Source organism: Rhinoderma darwinii, chromosome 4 (genome assembly GCF_050947455.1).
Source record: "Rhinoderma darwinii isolate aRhiDar2 chromosome 4, aRhiDar2.hap1, whole genome shotgun sequence".
Taxonomy (NCBI): Eukaryota; Metazoa; Chordata; class Amphibia; order Anura; family Rhinodermatidae; genus Rhinoderma; species Rhinoderma darwinii.
The window spans coordinates 153,256,738-153,278,327 of record NC_134690.1 but is presented as its reverse complement, the minus strand read 5'-3'; the positions used below and the strand labels follow the sequence as shown (position 1 = coordinate 153,278,327).

General features: G+C 40.9%; 1 protein-coding gene across 1 annotated transcript in view; it reads right to left on the bottom strand.

The window, feature by feature from the left end:
• XXYLT1 (xyloside xylosyltransferase 1) overlaps positions 1-21,590 on the bottom strand; it is a 289,758-nt gene that overhangs the window by 199,475 nt on the left and 68,693 nt on the right. Inside the window, exon 2 of the mRNA XM_075864061.1 lies at positions 10,212-10,359. Within this exon, the coding sequence (XP_075720176.1) occupies positions 10,212-10,359 (148 nt within the window). The remainder of the gene's footprint in view (positions 1-10,211; positions 10,360-21,590) is intronic.

Here is a 21,590-nt window from a genome sequence, read left to right as displayed (position 1 = left end):
AATACCATGCGAAATTGAGGCCTAATTTGGCGATTTACACAGAATTGGTTCACAATTGCAGAGGCTCAGATGGGAAATAATAAAAGAAACCCCACAGAATTGACCCCATTTTAGAAACTACACCCCTCAAGGCATTTATTAAGGGGTGTAGTGAGCATTTTCACCCTACAGGTCTTTTCCATAAAAGAATGCGCTGCGTATGATGCAAAGCAAAAATGAAAATTTTTCCCCAGAATTGCCAATTCAGTGGCAAGTATGTCGTGCGCAGGTTATGCCACTGGAGACACACATCCCAAAAATTGTTAAAAGGGTTCTCCAGGCTATGGCGGTGCCATATATGTGGAAGTAAACTGCTGTTTGGGCACACTGTAGGGCTCAGATGGGTGGGAGCGCCATTTGGCTTTTGAAGCGTAGATTTTGCTTGGTAGTAGTTTTGTTTGAGTATTGCTGGTGTTTCCGTTTATAATGTGGGGGTACATGTAAGATGGGCAGAGTACATCAGGGGCATAATGGGGTTAACAATAAAATGATCGATAGATGTGTTTTACGCTGTGAAGAAATTCTTTATGCACAGGCCGGTGTCGCACTGATAAACGGTGTCTTTACTTATCCCCCTTTTGGTCCACACTCCGCACCTTTGAAGTTTGGGGAATTTTGCTGGAAAGTGTTGTCCTGGTATAATACGGGGACCCTCGCTTCTAGCAGATATGTTTGGGCACCCCCTTCCTGGTTCCCTAATTTTAGGGCCCTGATAAATCATCCCTCTTGAAACAGACGAAATGTTCCCCTCTGATCTGCACAACTGCATATTTTTTATTTCCTCACTTAGGGAAGCCTTAACCAATTTTATTTTTTCATAGACGTAGTTGTATAAGGGCTGTTTTGTTGTGGGACGAGCTGTAGTTATTATTGGTATCATTTTGGGGTACATGCGACTTTTTATCCTATTTTTTGAGAGGCAAGGTGACCAAAAAACTGCAATTCTGCCATAGTTTTTTTAGGAGTTTTTTATACAGCATTCACCATGCGTTATAAATTACATGTTAACTTTATTCTGCGGGTCAATCCGATTCTGGCGATACCAAATTTATAGCACTTTATGTTTTACAACTTTCTGCAAAATAAAATTACTTTTGTAAAAAGAATGTACTTTTTCTGTTGCCATGTTATGAGAAGCATAACTTTTTAATTTTTTCGTCGACGGAGCTGTATGAGGGCTTGTTTTTTGCGAGACGCGCTATCGTTTTTTAGGCACCATTTTTGGATACATCCGACTTTTGATCACTTTTTATTTCAATTTTTGTAGGGAAAGTGACCAAAAAACAGAAATTCTGGCATTATCTTTTAAGGTTTTGTTTTTACGCCGTTCACCGCGTGGAATAAATAACAATATTTTTATAGTTTAGGCCGTTACGGTCGCGGCTATACAAATATGTATGGTTTATTTTTTTCAATAATAAAAGGACTTGATAAGGGAAAAAGGGGGATTGTGTTTTATTTTATTACTTAAAACTATTATTATATTTTTTACAACTTTTTTTTCCACTTTTTTTTTACACTTTACTTTAGTCCCACTAGGGGACTTGAAGGTCCAACTGTCAGATTTTTTTTCTAATACATTGAACTACCTACGTAGTGCAATGTATTAGATCTGTCAGTCATTCACTGACAGCAAGCCGATTAGGCAATATAACGTCTCTAGAGGGATGTCTTGCTTGTTGTCCAATGTCGTGCAAACGCCTTCTGATGGGTTGTGTTGAAACTGGTTGCCGCCCTAGGTTTGGGATGTGACGTCAAATTTCACTTGAAGTACAGAATAAATCACTAAGCGCCATTTTTTCAATCAGACGATCCATACGTTCAGAAGTTCGCCTTCGTGCACCTCTTGCTGTCATTCCTGTTAGTGGTTCTCGCAACCTCCGGGACACGCAACGTTGAATAGCGCTACGCAACTAGGCCGAGATGTCAGCAAAGTGCTGTAGTGATAAACCAAGCTCTCAGTTCAAGGAATCTGTCCCTCTCAGTTTGCGACAAGTGACGTTAAATGGCACGTCGACGAACAGGAGGCATCACACAATGATCCCACACTCCTTGATTTTTTAAATCTGGCTTGTATGTCCCTCCCACGTGCCACAGATTGGAGCTGGGTGATTAATCGAATGAATTCGCCGTTTCAAGTTAGCACAATTCTGGATTTGCCCAGAAACGTGAAATCATTACAGGCCCCGCCCACATGGCAGGAGAGCGGAAAAAAACCGCTTTATAAACAAGCCGACACGTTGCAAAGCGCATCTACTGAAAGCCGACAATGAACAGGAGCAGAAGTGAGGTGTGAGGTGTGAGTCCAGAGATTGTTTTATACTGGAGTCCGTTCTCCCAGGCAGCTTCTAAACCCATTAAGTTTCTATTGCATTTCAAGGCTTAAAGAGGCTCTGTCGCCATATTATAAGTGCCCTATCTCCTACATAATCTGATTGGCGCTGTAATGTAGATAACAGTGGTTTTTATTTTGAAAAACGATAATTTTTGAGCAAGTTATGAACAATTTTAGATTTATGCTAGTTTCTTAATAGACAACTGGACATTGTAAAGAGAAGAGTATGATGCTGACCAATCAGCGTCATACACTTCTCTTTATTAATTTTTAGCTGTGCTGTCACATACTCCCACATTAACTTTACCGAAGTGTCTTGAGAGTGAATGTTTCTGTGGGACTTACACAGCACAGCGTGATCTAGCGAGATCACGCTTTGCTGTCATTCACAGTGTGATCTCGCGACATCACGCTCTACTGTGATTAAGTCCCACAGAAACATTACCGAAGTGTCGGGAGGGTGAACAGACATCACATCCTGCCTGGAGGCGATGTCTATTCACTCTCAAGACACTTCGGTTATTCACGTTCGTCCGAATGAGCCCTTAGGGGGTGATTCCTGTTTGATAACCTAAGTAATAAAGGCCAATCGTATTAGCATAGCATTACCTTCATAAATGTACGGATATTCTCTTATCATTTAGAGAGTTTATTTTCCAATATAGCTTGTTTCTCACTTTTCATTCAATATATATATTTTTTTTATAACACTTTAGTTTAAAAAATTCAGGACCAAATACAATTTAAATCTAAGGAGTGTTTAGTAGTGTATCTGACTTGATACAATTCATATTGAAAATTTGCAATTTGCTCCAACTTCCAAAAAAAACAACTCAAGTAGCATACAGCCAATACAATATCCTGACCCCTAAAAGCTTACCATTATCCTCAGAGGGCACTCTTCTAGTCTTGTGCCCTGTTGATTAATCTACTGCATGCTGCACTGCTGGAGAGACCGGCGCACCGTTCATATGGTGTGCTGGTATTGTTAAGATTCCCTCAATTCACCTATTACATGTGCAAGGTATTTTACTTTAAGATCCATAAATCCTAAATGTAAAGGTATTCTCCCAAAACAAAGTTTTGTAACAGGCCAATCAGACATAAAATAAAAGCCTACTTTGTAGAAGCCAGTAGCTTGGCGACAACCCGGGTGCCAACGATCAATGGAGAAGTGGCTGCTTATTCAGTTTTACTATTCACCGGAGTACATAGAAGTTACAAAAACCTGCGATAGAGGTCCCAAAACATTGATATGCAATTTCCTTAGATAAATCACTGCAATTACTTTAATTTTAATCTGATGACAACTTTTGAATCATATCCATTTCAATATGGCAAGAAATTATTTCTGTATGTCCCATTTATTAAAATGGGTTAATTCCTAGGGATTACGATGACCTCAGGGCCTCTTGTTAGTGTAATGTTACCATGGTAACTCCGAAAAAATATATTCTGTGAATAGACTGCTGCTTGTAGCAGAGGGCGCATCGTCAGAGCATGTGGGAGGTGAGTATTTGGAGGCAAGCATAAGCACCGCTGGAAGGGTAGTTATACATATGTAACTAAGAGATATGTATCGCAACCGACAGAACATTCTAAAAGTGTATTACACAGTTATCACTTATTAGGCCACAATATATTACAATGAAACATAATATGACAAGTACTGTTTGAGATTATTCGGAGCCATGAATTAGTTACGACTTCCAGCCATCTATCAAGCTACGTCAATGAATTTCAAGTTGGCAAAGACCAAATTAGACCACTCAAGTTTTATCTTCTGTTCTTTTAGGAAACAATACCCGCTATGTACTATAGTGTGTTTACGTAACCTCGGCACACCACGGCTCAGTAACTTTTGTGTCTTTAGCAAGCTGTTAATAGTTGCATTGTCAATTTACTCAAAGGGCTGTTTTACTCGTGCACTGGCAATGGCGCAAAGAGCATGATCTCCAAATAACACAAGTAGACTGTTAATTACAATCTTTGATCCTTTTTCATTCAATATAACCCAGACAGACAATGGGCACAGCTCATTCTGAGACCTGTAATACTCTCTAACAAATACAATCACAAACAATTAAGCCATACATCTTTATCACTGTTTATTTTTTATGGATACTCGGGCATGGTAGTCCCCTCTTCACTCAAAACCCGCCAATGAATGGAAACATAGAAAACATTTTTTTTTCTTTCTTGACTTGTTTAGAAAGCAAATTGGCAAAAATGTACACCCTATAAATGATTAAGAGTATATCTACTATAAAATAGCAAACATTTTATGATACAAAAAGAAATAGAACTACGCTTTAACGTTGTATATTTCCATTTGGCACTACAAGAAAAACATAGCAAACAGTACTTTGTTGAACTAATAATATAAGGAAAATCCACAAACAAAAATATGTTCCACATATGCATTGACTACACCGCCGTAAATGCAGATCTACTGCATTGGGTTAACTTTCTAGTTAAACTGTAAAAGCCAAATGATACTCTTTAAATGTCAAAAGTAAATGCAGTATAATTATGTACTAAAAATAACCACTGGAACCTCGCAGTTTAAAAAGATACTGAAAAATAGGCATCAACAATTAAAACGGTTAACAGTCTCTTTAGACCCTTTTACACCGGCCCACATAGTTGATCAGCGCTCGTTTGCTCCTGTCACACGGAGCTATGTATGTGGATGAGCGGCTGTTACTCCGATCGCTCGTCCACATATATTATCGTCACGTCGGCAGTGCATCTCCCTGTTTACACAAGTATATATGCTGTCGACAACGATAATCTTTTACTTTCTAAAACGATAGGACCAGCAGATGATGGAGCATTGCTCGTTCCCCTGTTTACACAGGGCAATTATCGGCCACGAGCGTTATATGAAAGCTCATCTGCCCGATAATCGTCCTGTGTAAAACCCCTTTAGACAGCCGGTCACATCTGTGAATTGTAACAGGCTTTAGGGAGTGAAAATGCTGCCAAAAACATGAAGTGTGTAGCAAGGTTTTCTGGACAAGGAGATTATTGTCTCATGGTCAGATAAGGGAAACGAGCGTTTTTAGTTGCTTGCTCACTTTATGCACATTACCATTTATAGAAAAAAATTCAAAAAATAATATATATATATATATATATATATATATATTCGCCATTTATATATAGCCCCTTTTTTTCCTCCCATTTGACTTATGACATTGTATAGTTTTTGAATTGATAGGACAGATACATGAAACTGCTCACGCTCTTTTTCTGTACATTTATACATTTTTTTTAATGTGCAATAAAATTATGTTTTTAAATGGGGAGAAAACTCTGACAAACTTTGCTCTCTTTGAGCAATGACGTTTTATTCCATGTGACCGCTGTAGCCAATCAAAGGCTGCGGAGGTCACATGGACTACAGTGTCATCCCAGGAGGCGGGACTACGCTCAGAGAGGGATGCGTCGCCATGAATACGGCCGGGGTAGGTATAAACTTGTTTTATTATTATTCCAGCAGGATTTCCACAGCAGACAAGCCGCCCGAAATACTGCACCACAATATGGTGTTTTTGTTTTTATCCCGGACGGAATTCACTGTGGGTTCCAGGGCAGATACGCGGTGTACTTTTACGCAGCATATTCGCCCAGTGTGTTTATACACTTACTGGGACACGAATATAAAAGAAATGCAAAATTACCCTACAGCTAATGCTCACGAGTGACAGAATTTTTCTGTTGTGGATTTTCCAAACATCTGCGGTGAAAATCGGCATGTGTAACAAGGGGTGACATCTGCAGCAGAAACAAATAGACCATGCTGCGGATTTGATAATCAGCAGAAAATCCAATTCACTTGCATCGTACTAAACTTTTTAAAAGTTTTTGCAACAATTACAACTCATGTGTATTTGACCCAATACGACAAAGGTCTAGTCTAGATAGGGTTTACTACTTAGGATGTGCACATACTATCAAATATTTGAATAAAAAAAGATAAATACATGCAGCCTCACAATGCACGTGCTAATATTATGTCCACAGTGGAAATCAGGGGAAGGAATCCTGAACGTATCTTAGCTATGTGTGAGAACTACCCACATTACTGCATTTCCCAAAGTTTATATAAAAGAAATGTTCCCCCATTTAAAAACATACATTTTACTGCACATTAAAAAAAAAAAAAAAAAAAAGAAGATGTAAATGTACTACATATATAGATTTTATATATTATATATATATATATACACAGTTGAATCCGGTAGTAAAACAAGGAACTGTATAACGCCAGCCGCTCACAACAAACGTATTCAGAGTCAGCTGGACTTATGCCATATACCGACATTTCAGGCAGCTAATTGGTCCACAGAGTCCTGAATGCCTGCCCTATTTATTTCTGGTTATGCCTCTATGCCCGCCGCAATGGTATATACATGGATGATAGGGGTTATATACAGGGTTGATGGTGGGCTGGCATATACAGGGATGATAGGGGTTATATACAGAGTTGATGGCGGGCTGGTATATGCAGGGATGATAGGGGTTATATACAGGGTTGATGGCGGGCTGGTATATACAGGGATGATGGGGGTTCCTGTATATAACCCCCATCATCCCTGTACACACCGGTCAGCCATCATCCCTGTATATAGCCCCCATCATCCATGAATATACCATTGGAGCGGGCATTGTCCGCTCGCTGTGGCGTATGGGCATTGCAGGCTTAACAAGAAGCAAATAGGGTGGATATCGTGGACCAATAAGATGCCTGAAAGGCCAGTATATGCCAGAAGTGCAGTGCAACTTGAAATATGCGCCAAAACACACAGACCGGAGGAGCAGAGTGATCTGCTTCACTTGTCGTTGGAAAGGGGTTAGGCGAGTATGTATTTTATTATTTTTATTAGGCACTATTGGGGCAATATACTGCATGGGGAATTATACTGAATGTGGGCAGCTATAGAGACATTATACTGTGTGAGGGGAAGTGTCAGGGGGTACATAATATACTAATAGTATAGAGCAGGCTCAGGGGATCTATATTCATTAAATGGCGTGGCATGAAAATAAGGGCGTGGTATGCATAAAGGGGTGTGGCCTAAAATCATTTATGAATTGTAATCAAGGATACATGTTCAATTAATCTTGATTTAGGTCATAATCACCCAGCCCTAAGTGACAGTGTAACATACTGTTAAGATTAGCAGCAGGGCTGCTGCTAATCAATGATTTGTTATCTCTTTCTTTGGGCGTTGCTAGGCAATGCCTTTGGTCTGAGTCTGGATTTGGTCATTATTTGGTTTATTAGGGTGGAGTACTTTTCTTGGTTTTACTCAGGTGCTGGTTATACGGTATATGGCATGTGCTAAACTCTTTCCAGATTCTAGATGGTGACTTTGTTCTTGTCTATGTGTTTATTTGTACTGTGTGACCTGTTGATCCTCTGAGAGATCTAGTTTTTGTATAGTGGTTTTGTGTATCCTAGGATCAGTAGTTCCACTGGTTTGTTTGACTTTCCTGTGCGTTAGGTCTGCTGCCAAGCTGTTGTGTTACCTTGCTGAGGGATAGTAATCACATAGGGTCACTGAGCGCTGTTAATTCTTGTTCACGGTCTATACATCGGTTAGCTGCTTGCATGCTATCTATCTGCCATCCACTCCATTTGTTCATCTTCTCCTTCTTCTACTACCTTCAGCATTCTGTTAACTACGACCCCCCCCCCCCCCTCCACCATAGTATTATCCGTCCTCCACCAAACTTGCACAATGCAGACAGGCAGGTAACGTTCTCCTGGCATTTGCCAAAACCAGACTTATCCATCAGACTGCCAGACAGAGAAGGGTGATTTGTCACCCCACAGAACACATTTCCACTGCTCCGGAGTCCAGTGGCATCGTGCTTTACACCACTCCATCCAAATCTTGGCCTTGTGCTTGGTGATGTAAGCCTTACATGAAGCTGCTTGGCCATGGAAACCCATGCCATGAAGCTCCAGGCGCACAGTTTGTGTGTGGATGCCATTATTAAAGGAGGTTTGGACCTCTGCAGTTATTGTCAGCAGAGCTTTGGCGACTTTTATGCACTATGCGTCTAAGCACTTGACCACACTTTCTAACTTTACGTTGTCTGCCACTTCATTTCTGAGTTGCTGTGGTTCCTGAATGCTTCTATTTTGCAATACCACCACTCACAGTCAATCGTGAAATTTCTACCCTCTTAGATCTTTTACAAACTGACTTGTTGCAATGGTGGAATCCTATTAAGTACCACATTCGATTTCACTGAGCTTTTCAAAACACATTCTCTCACAAATGTTTGTAAAGGCAGACTGTATGGCTAGGTGCTTGATTTTATACACCTGTGCCAATGAGACTGAATGAAAATTAAGTTCAATGGTTAAGAGGTGTGTCCCAATACTTTATCCAAAGTGTATAAAGCTTGATAATTCAGCTTACCATATTGAGAAGGTGGAGAAAAACGAAGGCCTACATAATTTCCCCAAGAGTCGCTTTTTGGCATAACCAGCTTACTTTAGATGAAGCAAGTAAAGGAAAGTTGGTATTCTATGAGCGATCATGCATGGCCAGTCATACAACTAGTCTCAAAAATGTATATATTTTCATGTAACTAAAAGTTCTCCCCCCTATGCCAATACAGCGGCAGGATTTACAAAGTTGCATCAATATGTACCAGAGAGGTAGCCATTGCATATTGGGGAGATGACTTAAAGAGGCTCTGTCACCACATTATAAGTGCCCTATCTCCTACATAATGTGATCGGCGCTGTAATGTAGATCACAGCAGTGTTTTTTATTTAGAAAAACGATCATTTTTGACGGAGTTATGACGGAGTTTAGATTTATGCTAATGAGTTTCTTAATGTCCAACTGGGCGTGTTTTACTTTTTAACCAAGTGGGCGTTGTGGAGAGAAGTGTATGATGCTGACCAATCAGTGGCCAATCAGCGTCATACACTTCTCCCCATGCATTTACACAGCACAGTGTTCTTACTAGATCACTATGTGCAGCCACATACACACACATTAACATTACTCAAGTGTCCTGACAATGAATAGGCATCACCTACAACCAGGACATGATGTCTATTCAGAATCCTGACACTTCGGTAACGTTTGTGTGAGATTACAGCAAGGCAAGCGTAATCTCGCAACATTACGCTGTAAACTGTAATTTAAATCGAGATTACGCTTGTCTTGCTGTAAATCACACACAAACGTTACTGAAGTGTCAGGATTCTGAATAGACACCACGTCCTGGCTGGTAGTGATGCCTATTCATTGTCAGGACACTTGAGTAACGTTAATATGTGAGTATGTGCCTGCACATAGTGATCTAGTAAGATTACTATGTGTGGTGTAAATGAATGGAGAGAAGTGTATGACGCTGATTGGTCAGCGTCATGCACTTCTCTCCACAACGCCCACTTGGTCAAAAAGTAAAACACGCCCAATTGGGCATTAAGAAACTCTTTAGCATAAAGCTAAAATAAAAGTCATAACTCCATCAAAAACTGTAGTTTTTCTAAATAAAAAAACACTGCTGTAATCTACATTACAGCACGATCACATTATGTAGAAGATAAGCCACTTATAATGTGGTGACAGAGCCTCGAAGTTCATTTTGCAAATCCTCTCCTCCTCCACTCGCAATACTTCACGTAGTGGAATACATCAGTAATTTTATACAAAAGGAAACTAACATAACATAGAAGTACATTATTTTTATACTATGACAGAATGGACTGACATTTAGTGGTCTGGTATATAAAAATTATTTCAACCATAATAAAAAACAAAATAATTATTTCGGATATATGACCTAACCACATTACCTTTTGGCATTATCTTATGTAGAGCAACAGAGAGGAAAAAGATGGAATCGCTGTAGTAAGTTCCAGTGCCAGCACTGAAGAGCTTCTGCATGGCTTCTACTATTGGAAACAGCTTCTCTGTCAGGGTGCTGACATCATGGAAAATTACCTGTCATGTAGAGTAAACATGTATGAGCAAAAACAAACTTCATTATCTTTAACAAAACACATACAAGTCATTGGATAACAAAGAAATTTGTGCACAGGGCAGGCAACTAAAATCAAGGAAGTATTTATATCAATACATATACAATAAAATCAATACTTAAAAAGTAGACTAGGAGGTTGCTCCAACCACCTTGGAGAACTTGCTACAGGTCTTCAGACATTGGCTGCCTCACTGGCTTGGTCTCTACAGGTTTTTAAAGGTGTTGTCCCACAATTAGATGCTACATTTCTGTTAGATGAGGTGAAACGTAAATTTAATTTGAATCATAGAAGAGAAAAAAAATAAGTTCCTGTGTGTAGATATTGCTGTTACATACTTGTTATGGCGCCCCCTATTGTTCTTTGGATTCCCTTTCAGAATGTCTACCTCCAATCCCGGTGGTCACTCATGACCAGTAGCCCAATCTCACTGCCCAGATCATCTTGTACATTGGTGGTAGAGTGATTCCTGCTATTGTGCAGGCCAGCTTATATGAAATCGGGACACTAGAAGCTGCAGTGGAAACATGATTAAAATCTCTTGCACACGACCGTTGTGCCACTCGGGCTGTTTTTGACGGCATCCGAGTGGCACCCGATAGTCTTCACGGACCCATTTACTTTAGCGGGTGAATCGGGGCCGTGAAAAATGGTCTGCGTTTCCGATCCGAGGAAAGATAGAACATGTCCCATCTTTCCTCGGATCACTGACTGGACTCGGACAGCACACTCGATCTTGTACAAGAATGATACGTGTATGTTCTGAGAGGGCTATAACACCACGGGGTACCATAAGTATGTAACAGCAATATCAAGACACAGGTGAATTTTTGATTACACTTGAAAAGTTATGTGCGATCTAACAGAGCACTATTTACAACTTTAAAATCAATTAAATTCTGTGTGAAGTTACTGCCAATAGGTGTCTCCCTTCACGTAATCTACTGTCCAACCCCTGTTGTTTATCAAAATCCGTCTTTAGGTAAGGAGCACCCTACCCTCTCCATAGAAGTCTTAATTAATTAAGACGATAGATAAAGATAGATTAGTTGATAGATGGCTCTCCATCTAATCAATCTATCTCATATACACACATACACCCCAGTGCTGGGTTCACAGCTATCCTGCTCCTTACTAGTGTATGATCCACCGCATGCTGCGGAATCCATTTGAATAGCAGACGTGATAACAGTTAGGCTTCACCCACTAGGTTAGGAAAACTGAGAATTAAGGCACTTTTACACCGGCCGATACAACGATCACCGAGACATCGTTGATCGGCGCTCGTTTGCTCCAGTCACACAGAGCTATGTATGGGGAATGAGCGGTGTTAGTTCGATCGCTCGTCCCCATACACTATCATGTCGGCAGCGCGTCTCCCTGTTTACACAGGGAAATGTGCTGCCGACAACGATAATAATTTATTTTTTAAAAACGATACGACCGGCATATGATCGAGTGTTTGCTCGTTCATCACCTTATCATTCCGCTCTTTACACTGGGCAATTATCGTCAACAAACGTTCTGTGAACGCTCGTCTGCCCGATAATCGTCCATTGTAAAACCCTGTTTAGAGATAGATTCTGTAGAGGGGAAAACTACTAAAACGATGCAGAACACAAGTCATGTAATGTCCAGAAGTAGTTATTACTCGTACACACGCATAGGACAGCTTATTCTGAAATGTTTAAAGCGTACCTAACTTTTCACTCTGTTCTGACCCATACTATCGGCTACGAACACTTCTCCTTGTGCAACTTCCAGCTATTATATTTCTTGAAACTTGTGAAACTATACATGACAAGCTATTCTTGTTTGTAGTTGGAATTTGGTAAAAAAACAAAACAAAAGTAGGTGTTTTGGATTATAATAGGTTATTAAAAAGTAATGACCATTTTACCTTGTTCCAGTAGGAATATATAAAGGGGCATCTTCACTACATATGGCACATTGTTCTCATACTGCCAGCAGTGCACAATAGAAAGAAGGGTAGGTACCCTGTACCATCGTTAAATAGTCTTGTAACTGCTCTCCTGTGCCTTGCTCGATATGAAGATATTTTGCTTCAGAGATGGGATTGTTTCACCAAGTTCTCTTTTAGGTCATCAGTATATGATCGTTGGGTGTTTGATACCCAGACCCCGCACCGATCAACTGCTCCGGCTGCCAGATTTTATGCAGGGTATGCAGAATTGAGAGCCGAAAGCAGCTGGCTCCGACCACTGCATAGAAGCCGTGCTGCAGAACAGCAACTCTGCTTCTATTCACTTGAATAGGAGCAAATCAGCAGTACTGCAGCCCGGCCACTATTCCATGCCTTCAGCTATCTGCATCTGGCATATACATCCGGTGGTCGTCGCAACTGATTGGTGCAGGGTCCGGGTGTTATATACCGATGACCTATCCCGTGCTTGGACAACGCCTTTAAGGCCATGTGATGCAGCACGGATGACGTTGAGAGCGGTTTTACATATAAGGCCCTAACGCTGCCTGGCATCAGGGCCCTGTATGAGCCGCGTGGCATGCTCAGGAAGCCTGAGGGGACAGAGGGGAGAAGAGCGGTGAGGTTAGTATTGTTTTTTTTTTTTTTATGGCTTATGGGGGGTGGGGGAAATGGCGCACAGTCTCGGTAGTTGCACCACAATTGTGGCTCACAGCTGCGGTTGCAGCGCTACAATTGTGGAGCACGGCCGGTCAAAAGAGGCAACATATTAAGAGGCGTTGTCTTAATAAATGTGTCGCATCTTACTCTAACTTTTTATTAAGACTGGCGTATAAAAAGCCAGTCTTAATAAATTGTCTCCAATACGTATAAATGCAACTGTAAAAATAGCAGTTAAATGGTATAAAAACGTCTATCATCCAATTCATTGTCAACTAGATAAAATAGGGAGGAGAGCAAATGCAAGTCATCACCATCGGATCTATGAAGAGGAGAAAGATCCAAATTCAGCGGAATTTTGAAGACTAATCCTGATAGAGAAACATTTCATTTCTCTGTCTGGCTATGGACAATGTCCACGTGAAAAAAGCACGAAAATTATTAATCAGTTGTATCGGTCTCAGGAAAGAAATAACTGTCCGGATACAACCAATACATGCGATTGCATATAGCAATAGATTTAAATGTTCACATGGTATATGCTGTCCGATTAGAAGGCAGGAGGAGCTGCGTAGATTGCTATATAGCTTTGAGGGAAAAGATTCAGGACAGCTTGTATTGTATGGGTGGTCCTACTCACTGACACACTGCCTTCCCTGTATACGTATGCACAGATAAACCGTTGTCAATAACGGCGAAGGGCGCAGAGTAATTTGTATTAATAAAATACAAGTGATCTTTTCTTACTTTTCTACTATAAGCTATAGATCAATCTGATCCGCTCCTCCTGCTCTATATCATGCTGCCAACAGATCGGACACCACGCACCACAAGCTTTGTCAACAAGAAGTTCTAGAATTTACCCGTAAAACATTTTCACTATAGTTTATATCCACATGTTCTGCCTTGTGCATCGCTTTTGGATTCTTTTGTAACTTTAAATCTCTTTACCATTGACTTTCTTGAAAGTAGAAAAATAAATCATAAGATGTGTTAAATCCAAATGAGTTTATCTGCTAGAACGTAAGAAAGTGTCTGCCATTTATAAAACCTGACTGTGAAAAGGTCATAGACATTCAAGCAACAATAGGTGCTGATGGGACCGCAGATACCTTCCCCTTGACATATTTTGGAGAAATAATAAAACGAATGCATTTAGAGAATAAATGTGCTGACTGAGAACTCGGAATATAGTTATTATTCCCTTAACGACAACCAACGTACTAGTACGTTGTTGTCATTAGGTACTTAGCGCACCAACGTACCTATACGTTGGATTGCATTAAGTGGTCACCGCCGAGTAAAGATGGCTGCAGTCCCTGACAGCAGGCCATCTTTACTCGTGGTGCAAGGGGGTAGCACGCTTCCCCCGTATAGGCGATCGCTGCGATTGGTCAGTCAAAGGAGACATGCCGATCGCGGCTTATTGTGGCTTTTTGCTGCTGTAACCTATCACTGCCGCAGGGCACAGTGATACGGTGGGGATTGGTGCTGTCTAGGACAGCACCAACTCCTGCCATGTACTTGTGAGGCAGTGAGGGTGGTGCCACCCGCCCCCCCCCCCCACCAACACTACCATTGGTCAGTCTGCATAGACCGACCAATCGCAGAAATGGCAGATGTTTCAAACACCCTGCACCAGCTCTGCCCACCTCATTCCGGTTAGGAACGGTGAGCAGAGCTGGTGTTCTACCGTTTGCAAACTATACTTACCCTTACTGAGGCCTTCTGTGCTGCGATCGTCCTCTTCTGCATCCTGCTGTGTGATCACTCACTGTGATCATCATCATCAACTGTGCTGCTGCTGATTTTTATTTTAGCAGCAGCACTAGTGATTCCTACATTTCCCTTTCCCAGTCCATGTTCCAGTCCCCCCAACACTCCCCCACCGTGTACATCCTGCTGCCGCTGATCAGTGACCGCCATCACTGATCGGCATTTGTGCATTTTGGCGCAGGTTTTTTATTTTAGGCCTGTTTTTACTGCACCATCTTCTTGTGTGTGCCGAGTCTATAATTATGTTCAGTGTGAACAGGTTTTTTTTATATCTAAAACTGCAAAAAAGTTTTTAAAAAAAAAGTTAAATAAAATATAGTTAGGTGTAGCTAGTACTTGCATAGGTAGAACGTTAGGGTAGTGGTAGTTTAGGTGTAGCTAGTACCTGCATAGGTAGGGCGTTAGGGTAGCTGATGTATAGGTTAGCGTCCGTTTTATAATAGCGGTAGCTTAGGTGTAGCTAGTACCTGCACAGGTAGGACGTTAGGGTAGCAGCAGTTTAGTTGTAGCTAGTACCTGCATAGGTAGGGCGTTAGGGTAGCTGACTTATAGCTTAGTGTCAGTTTTATAATAATAAAAAAAATATATCACTTAGCATTTTAGGTAGTTTTAGCTATACAATTTTTCTGAAGTTAGTGTAAACTTACTGTAGTAGATTTCTTATACGACAGTTTTCCCTAAAATATAGTGTTCAATTTAGTGTCAGTGGTTACTGTAGCTTTTTAATTTTAGTCTAAATTTACGGTAGTATAATGTTTATACTACAGTTTTTTTTTAGCATTAATATATAGCATTACAGATTTAGCGTCAGTGACGAACATTCGTTTTTTTTTTACTGAAGTTTGGTCACTAAATTTTACATAGCGTAGTTTTATAGTTTTAGTCTAAATTTACTGCGGTATAGATTTTATACTAGTTTTATACAGTGTTTTTTTTTTTTAGCAGATACAGCGTCACAAAATTTTAGTTAGTAAGGCTCTATGCACATGACCGTAATTACGGGCACAGCCGGCCTCGGACTGCCGTCTGTATTTGCAGGCCGTGCTCCCATTATAAAGTATGGGAGCACGGTCCTTAAGATAAAAAGGACGTCCTATTTTTTTCGGAATGTTTCTGCGCCACAGACACCTTCCCGTAGGTATACAGGAAGGTCTCCGTCGGCCATAGAAACGAATGGGTCCGTAATTACGGACCGCGATTATATGGTTGTGTGCATGGGGCTTTAGTGTCAGGTACAGGTGCCAAACTCCACTTCAGAAATTTCTGGACAACTGAGCTAAAAATCACGGACAGACCAAAATTTTTACGGACACATTACAAAATCAAGACGAAGGCCCCATGCACACGACAATAGATTTCGTCCGTAATTATGGGCCCATTAATTTCCATGGCCGTAGAAACCTTCCATAATAAAATAGGACATGTACTATTTTTTTATTTTACAGACCGTGCTCCTATACTTTATAATGGGAGCACGGTCCGCAAATGTGGATGACTGTCCGCAGCCGGCCGTGCTCGTAATCACAGACCGTGATTACGGGCACGGTCGTGTGTATGGAGCCTAAGTGATAATAAAGAGCATAACGAACACCTTTTTAAGTGATCACATGAGTGGGATAGTAAAAAGAAGAGTACGGGCACAACTCAAGTTGAATTAAAAAACGATTAAAGTAAGACTTCTTTCACAATACCGTTAATATACGTTTACCTCTCTTCCGACAAAAAAAAAAGAGAGGATCGATCCAATAAATCGTAAAGCAACGGTTCCGTTAGAATCACCATTGATTTCAATGGTAATTATTTTGTTTCAGTTGCTTTCCATGTGTCTCAGTTCGCTAGGTTTCCGTTTTTTTTAACTGAAACAAAAGTGCAGTCTGCAGAATATTGGTTTTCGTTCAAAAAAAAACGAAACCTAGCGAACGATGACAAATGGAAAGCAACTGAAACAAAAGCATTACCATTAAATTCAATGGTAATTCTAACGGAACCGTTGCTTTCCATTTAATGTATCGATCCTCTCGTCCTCTGACAGAAGAAAGGTTTAATATATAAAACGTATATGAACGCTAGTGTGAACTTCGTCTAATACAATTAAGATATTAATAATCTAAAAAAAAAAAAAAAAAAAGCTCTGCCAGGCTTTGAACCAGGGACCTTTCACATATAAGGCAAATGAGCTTGCCACTACAAGCGGACACTGCCTCAGTTTCTCCCGCCAGCAAGGTCTGTCTGCTGCATGGGGGTGTTGACTGGTCAGAGACCCCAAGTCAGACTGGCTGCCGCTGGTGCTGCATGCGGTGTGCACTGGGAGTGACTGAAACTCCCCAGTCATAGGCCCGCTTTTAGCTTTCCCATGCTAATTAAGCGTGGGAAACCTACAAGCGGGGCTGTGACTGGTGAGTCCGACACTCAATCCACCCCCACCCGCACCCACCTGCCTGGTCTCAGGACATGAGGTCAGGACCAGGTGACTCACATGTCACTGATCCCAGCATCGACCCAATGACTGAATGTGCGTCGCTGATTGAGGTCACCTCAGTCAGAGACAGTCACAGACAGTCATACGCTCCTCCTCCGCAGCCGCCTCAAGTCCCCTCTCCTCCTAATTGCTGCCTGCAGGGCGGGCTTCCCTTCTTATTTGCAGTGTCTGCACATGTAAATTTTGCTGCATGCGAAGTGCAAATCATCGGAGGGAACAGTAGAAATCCGGGACAGTGTTTATTTCTTCCAAACGCTACGGGCGGCAGAAAGAAAAAACACTGGGTTTTTGCGGACTGTCCATAAATTTACGGATAGTTGGCAACCCTGGTCAGGTAATTTTTTACAGTTTTATATTTCTGTAATTTTTTTTATTACTGAAGTTTGTTCAGTAAGTTTTTAATACTTCATTTTTATTTTCTAAACGTGTTTTCCTTCTTTTTTTTTTTTAATTCAGCAATTATTAAATACACGTGTAAAAGCAGCACTACACACCTCCCTAATAAGAATGTCCCAATCAACCCAAAGGGTCTACTCAGCAGGGCAATGGCAGATCATCATTGAGCGTTTTGGGCAGCCGCGCGGGTCTCCCGGGGGACACATGTACAATGCGTTTTTGTCCCGAATCGCGGCAAAAACCGCGACAAAACGGCATTGTCCTGTAAAGGACCTGCAGACAAAGGTCACATCACTTTATGTCTGCAGTTCTGGTTACTGATTAGAGACCTGCTGGTCACATGACCTCAGGCCCTACAATTATGAGCATGAGAATTATAAGCCTCAGATACCTGAATTCATAGGCAGCTCAGGAACTCATTTTGAGACTGAAGGCCTCACAGAAATCGATTGTAAGGTTTTCTTCAGTGATGAATTCATGAATTTAATGGTGGCCCAGACCAAATTACATGCCCAGCAATTTATTGCCCAGAACCCCACGTAATCATATGCTAGACCCTTCAAGTGGACCTTTGTAGATGCAGCAGAGATGCTCAAATTTTGGGGCCTTGTGCTGCATATGGGGTTAGTAAAGAAGCCACAGATCAGACAAAACTGGAGTACAGATGCAACATAATGATAATGCACAGTGCCTGCCCCGTGATGACGCCACATATGACCACCTATTCAAAATCATGGCAGTCATGAATCATTTCTGGACCAAATTTCAAGAAGCGTGTACCCCCCAAAAGAACATTGCAATAGACGAGTCCCTTGTACATTTTAAGGCTAATATTCCACCAATACCTGCCCAGTAAGAGGGCAAGGAATGGGATAAAAATGTACAAACTGAACTGGGAGAGTAGCTCAGGGTACACCTACAGGTTTCGGGTTTATGAAGGGAAGGACTCCAGGATTGCACCCTCAGAATGTCCCCCCATCCTGGGAGTTAGTGGGAAAATAGTGTGGGATTTGATGTACCCACTGCTGGACCAATGTAACCACTTTTACGTGGAAAACTTCAAGACCAGAATGCCACTATTTAAAGTTCCTCTCCACCATAAATACTGCAGCATACAGCATGGTGCGCAAAAAACAGAGAGGCCTCCCTAAAACACTGCTGGCCAAAGTCTCAGAAGGCGTGAGAGCAGGGCATTATGCAGGGAGAATGTGTTGTTCGTCAAGTAGGAGGACAAGAGGGATGTATTTCTCTTTACCACAACACATGGGAACGGCAGCACCCGTCCCTGTACGAGGTAGCACTACAATGACCCCCAGGCCAGATTGCATTGTGGGCTATAATAAGTACATGAGAGGGGTTGATCTCTCAGATCAAGTGCTGAAGACATATAGTGCCATGTGAAAAACTAGGGTGTGGTACAAAAAGGTGGCCGTGCACATGGTACAGATGGCATTGCATAACGTTTATGTGCTATTCCAATGTGCAGGCAGGACAGGGTCATTTCTTAATTTTCAAGAGGAGATTACCAAGGCATTTGTGTTTGAAAATCAGGAAGGAGAGAGCCCAAGCCCATCTGCTGAAAGCGAGGGCGCCCGTATCGTACCAGGGCAACACGTTCCCGGCATCGTTCCTCAAACTGTAAATAAGGGGAGATCCCAAAAAAGGCGCAGAGTGTGTACCAAATGGGGGATGAGACTTATCAGTGCGACACCTGATCAGAAAAACCTGGCCTGTGCATAAAGGATTGCTTCAAGGCTTACCAAAAATCTATAAATTATTAATTTTATTATATATATATATATATATATATATATATATATATATATATATATATATATATACACACACACACACATATACATACACATATACACATACCATTTTTAGTATACTCTGATTTGCTTTTCACAACTTACACATGCCCCCACATTATAAATTGAAATACCAGTAAATTCAGCAAAAAAACCTGTGGAGTCAAAATGCTAATTATATTCTTAGATAAGTTCCTTGAGGGGTAGAAACAATGGGAGGGTTCCTCCAGCTCACCTTGTCACTGATATGTTGTGTCGTTCGCACACCGGTCCTCGTGTCGGTACACGTGTAAACATAGACAAAAAAGTGGAAATTTAATCCAGCGCTGAGTCCTTTTAGGTCTGTTAAAATAGGAAGCTTCTTCCAAGTTTTATTTGCAATAAAGTTAAAACAACAAATATAACGAGTACGGGTATTCCCAAGGTACAATAGAGGATTTTAGCAGTGGGAGCAGTGCCTACGCGTTTCTGAAGCCATGACTAAGGACGCATTTGGCGTCAGAAACGCGTAGGCACCGCTCACACTGCTAAAACCCTCTATTGTACCTTGGGAATACCAGTACTCGTTATATTTGTTGTTTTAACTTTATTGCAAATAAAACTTGGAAGAAGCTTCCTATTTTAACAGACCTAAAAGGACTCAGCGCTGGATTCAATTTCCACTTCCTTGAGGGGTGTAGTTTGCTAAATGCAGTCACTTTTGTGGTGTTTCCACGGTTTTGGTTCCTCAGGGGCTTTGCAAATGCAACATGGTGCCGCAAACCAATCTAGCAAAATCTGAATGTCAAATGGCGCTCCTTCCCTTCTAAGCCCTGCCATGTGTCAAAACAGCAGTTTATAACTACATATGGGGTATTGCCGTTCTCAGGAAAATGTGCTTTACAAATGTTGTGGTGTCTTTTCTCCTTTAGTTCTTGTGGAAAAGAAAATTTTTTAAGCTAAACTTACATTTTATTGGAAAAGAAAATGTCGATTTTCATTTTCACGGCCTACTTCCAATAATTTCTGCAAAAAAACCGTGGGGTCAAAATGCTCACTATACCTCTAAATAATTTCCTTGAGGGGCGTAGTTTGGTGGTTTCTACTGTTTTGTCCCCTCAGGGGCTTTGCAAATGTGACATGGCCTCCATAAACTATTACAGCTAAATTTGAGCTCCAGAAGTCAAAAGGTGCTCCTTCCCTTCTGAGCCCTACCGGGTGTCCGAACAGCCGTTTATGACCACATATGGGGTATTGTTTTACTCGTGAGAAACTGCTCTAGAAATGTTGGCATGCATTTTCTCCTTTAGACCTTGTAAAAAATAAAAAGCTCTAGATAATATTGGAAAAAAAAAATTACGATTTTCATTTTTACGACCTAATTCCACTAAATTCAGCAAAAAAAACCTGTTAGGTCAAAATTCTCACTATAGCCCTCTATAAATTCCTTGAGGGGTGTAGTTTGCCAAATGGTGTATTTTTGGATGTGTTTCCACTGTTTTGCTACCACAAGACCTCTTTAAACCTGACATGGTACCTAAAATATATTCTAATAAAATGGAGGCCCCAAAATCTATTAGGTGCTCCTTTGTTGCCGAGGCCTGTGCTTCGGGCCATCACCACACTAGCCCACATGTGGGATATTTCTAAAAACTTCACACTCTGGGCAATAAATATTGAGTTGCGTTTCTGTGGTAAAACCTTCTTTGTTACAGAAAAAAAAAATGGATTAAAACAGATTTTTTGCAAAAAACTAATTGGATTGGTCAATTTCACCTTCACTTTGCTGTAATTCATGTGAAACACCTAAAGGGTTAAGAAACTTTCTAAATACCTTTTTGAATACTTTGAGTGATTGCAGTTTTTAAAATGGGGTGACTTATGGTGGGGTTCTAATATATAAGGCCCTCAAAACCACTTCAGAATTGAACTGGTCCCTAAAAAAAAAGGTTTTGGAAACTTTCTTGAAAATGTGAGAAATTGCTGCTAAAGTTATAAGCGTTATAAAAGGATGTTAAAAAAAAACGTGATGCAAATAAAGTAAATATCTGAGAAATGTTAACTAGTAACTATTTTGTGTGGTATTACTATCTGTTTTACAAGCAGATACATTTATTCCAAATTATTGCGTATTTTTTTTTTACAAATAA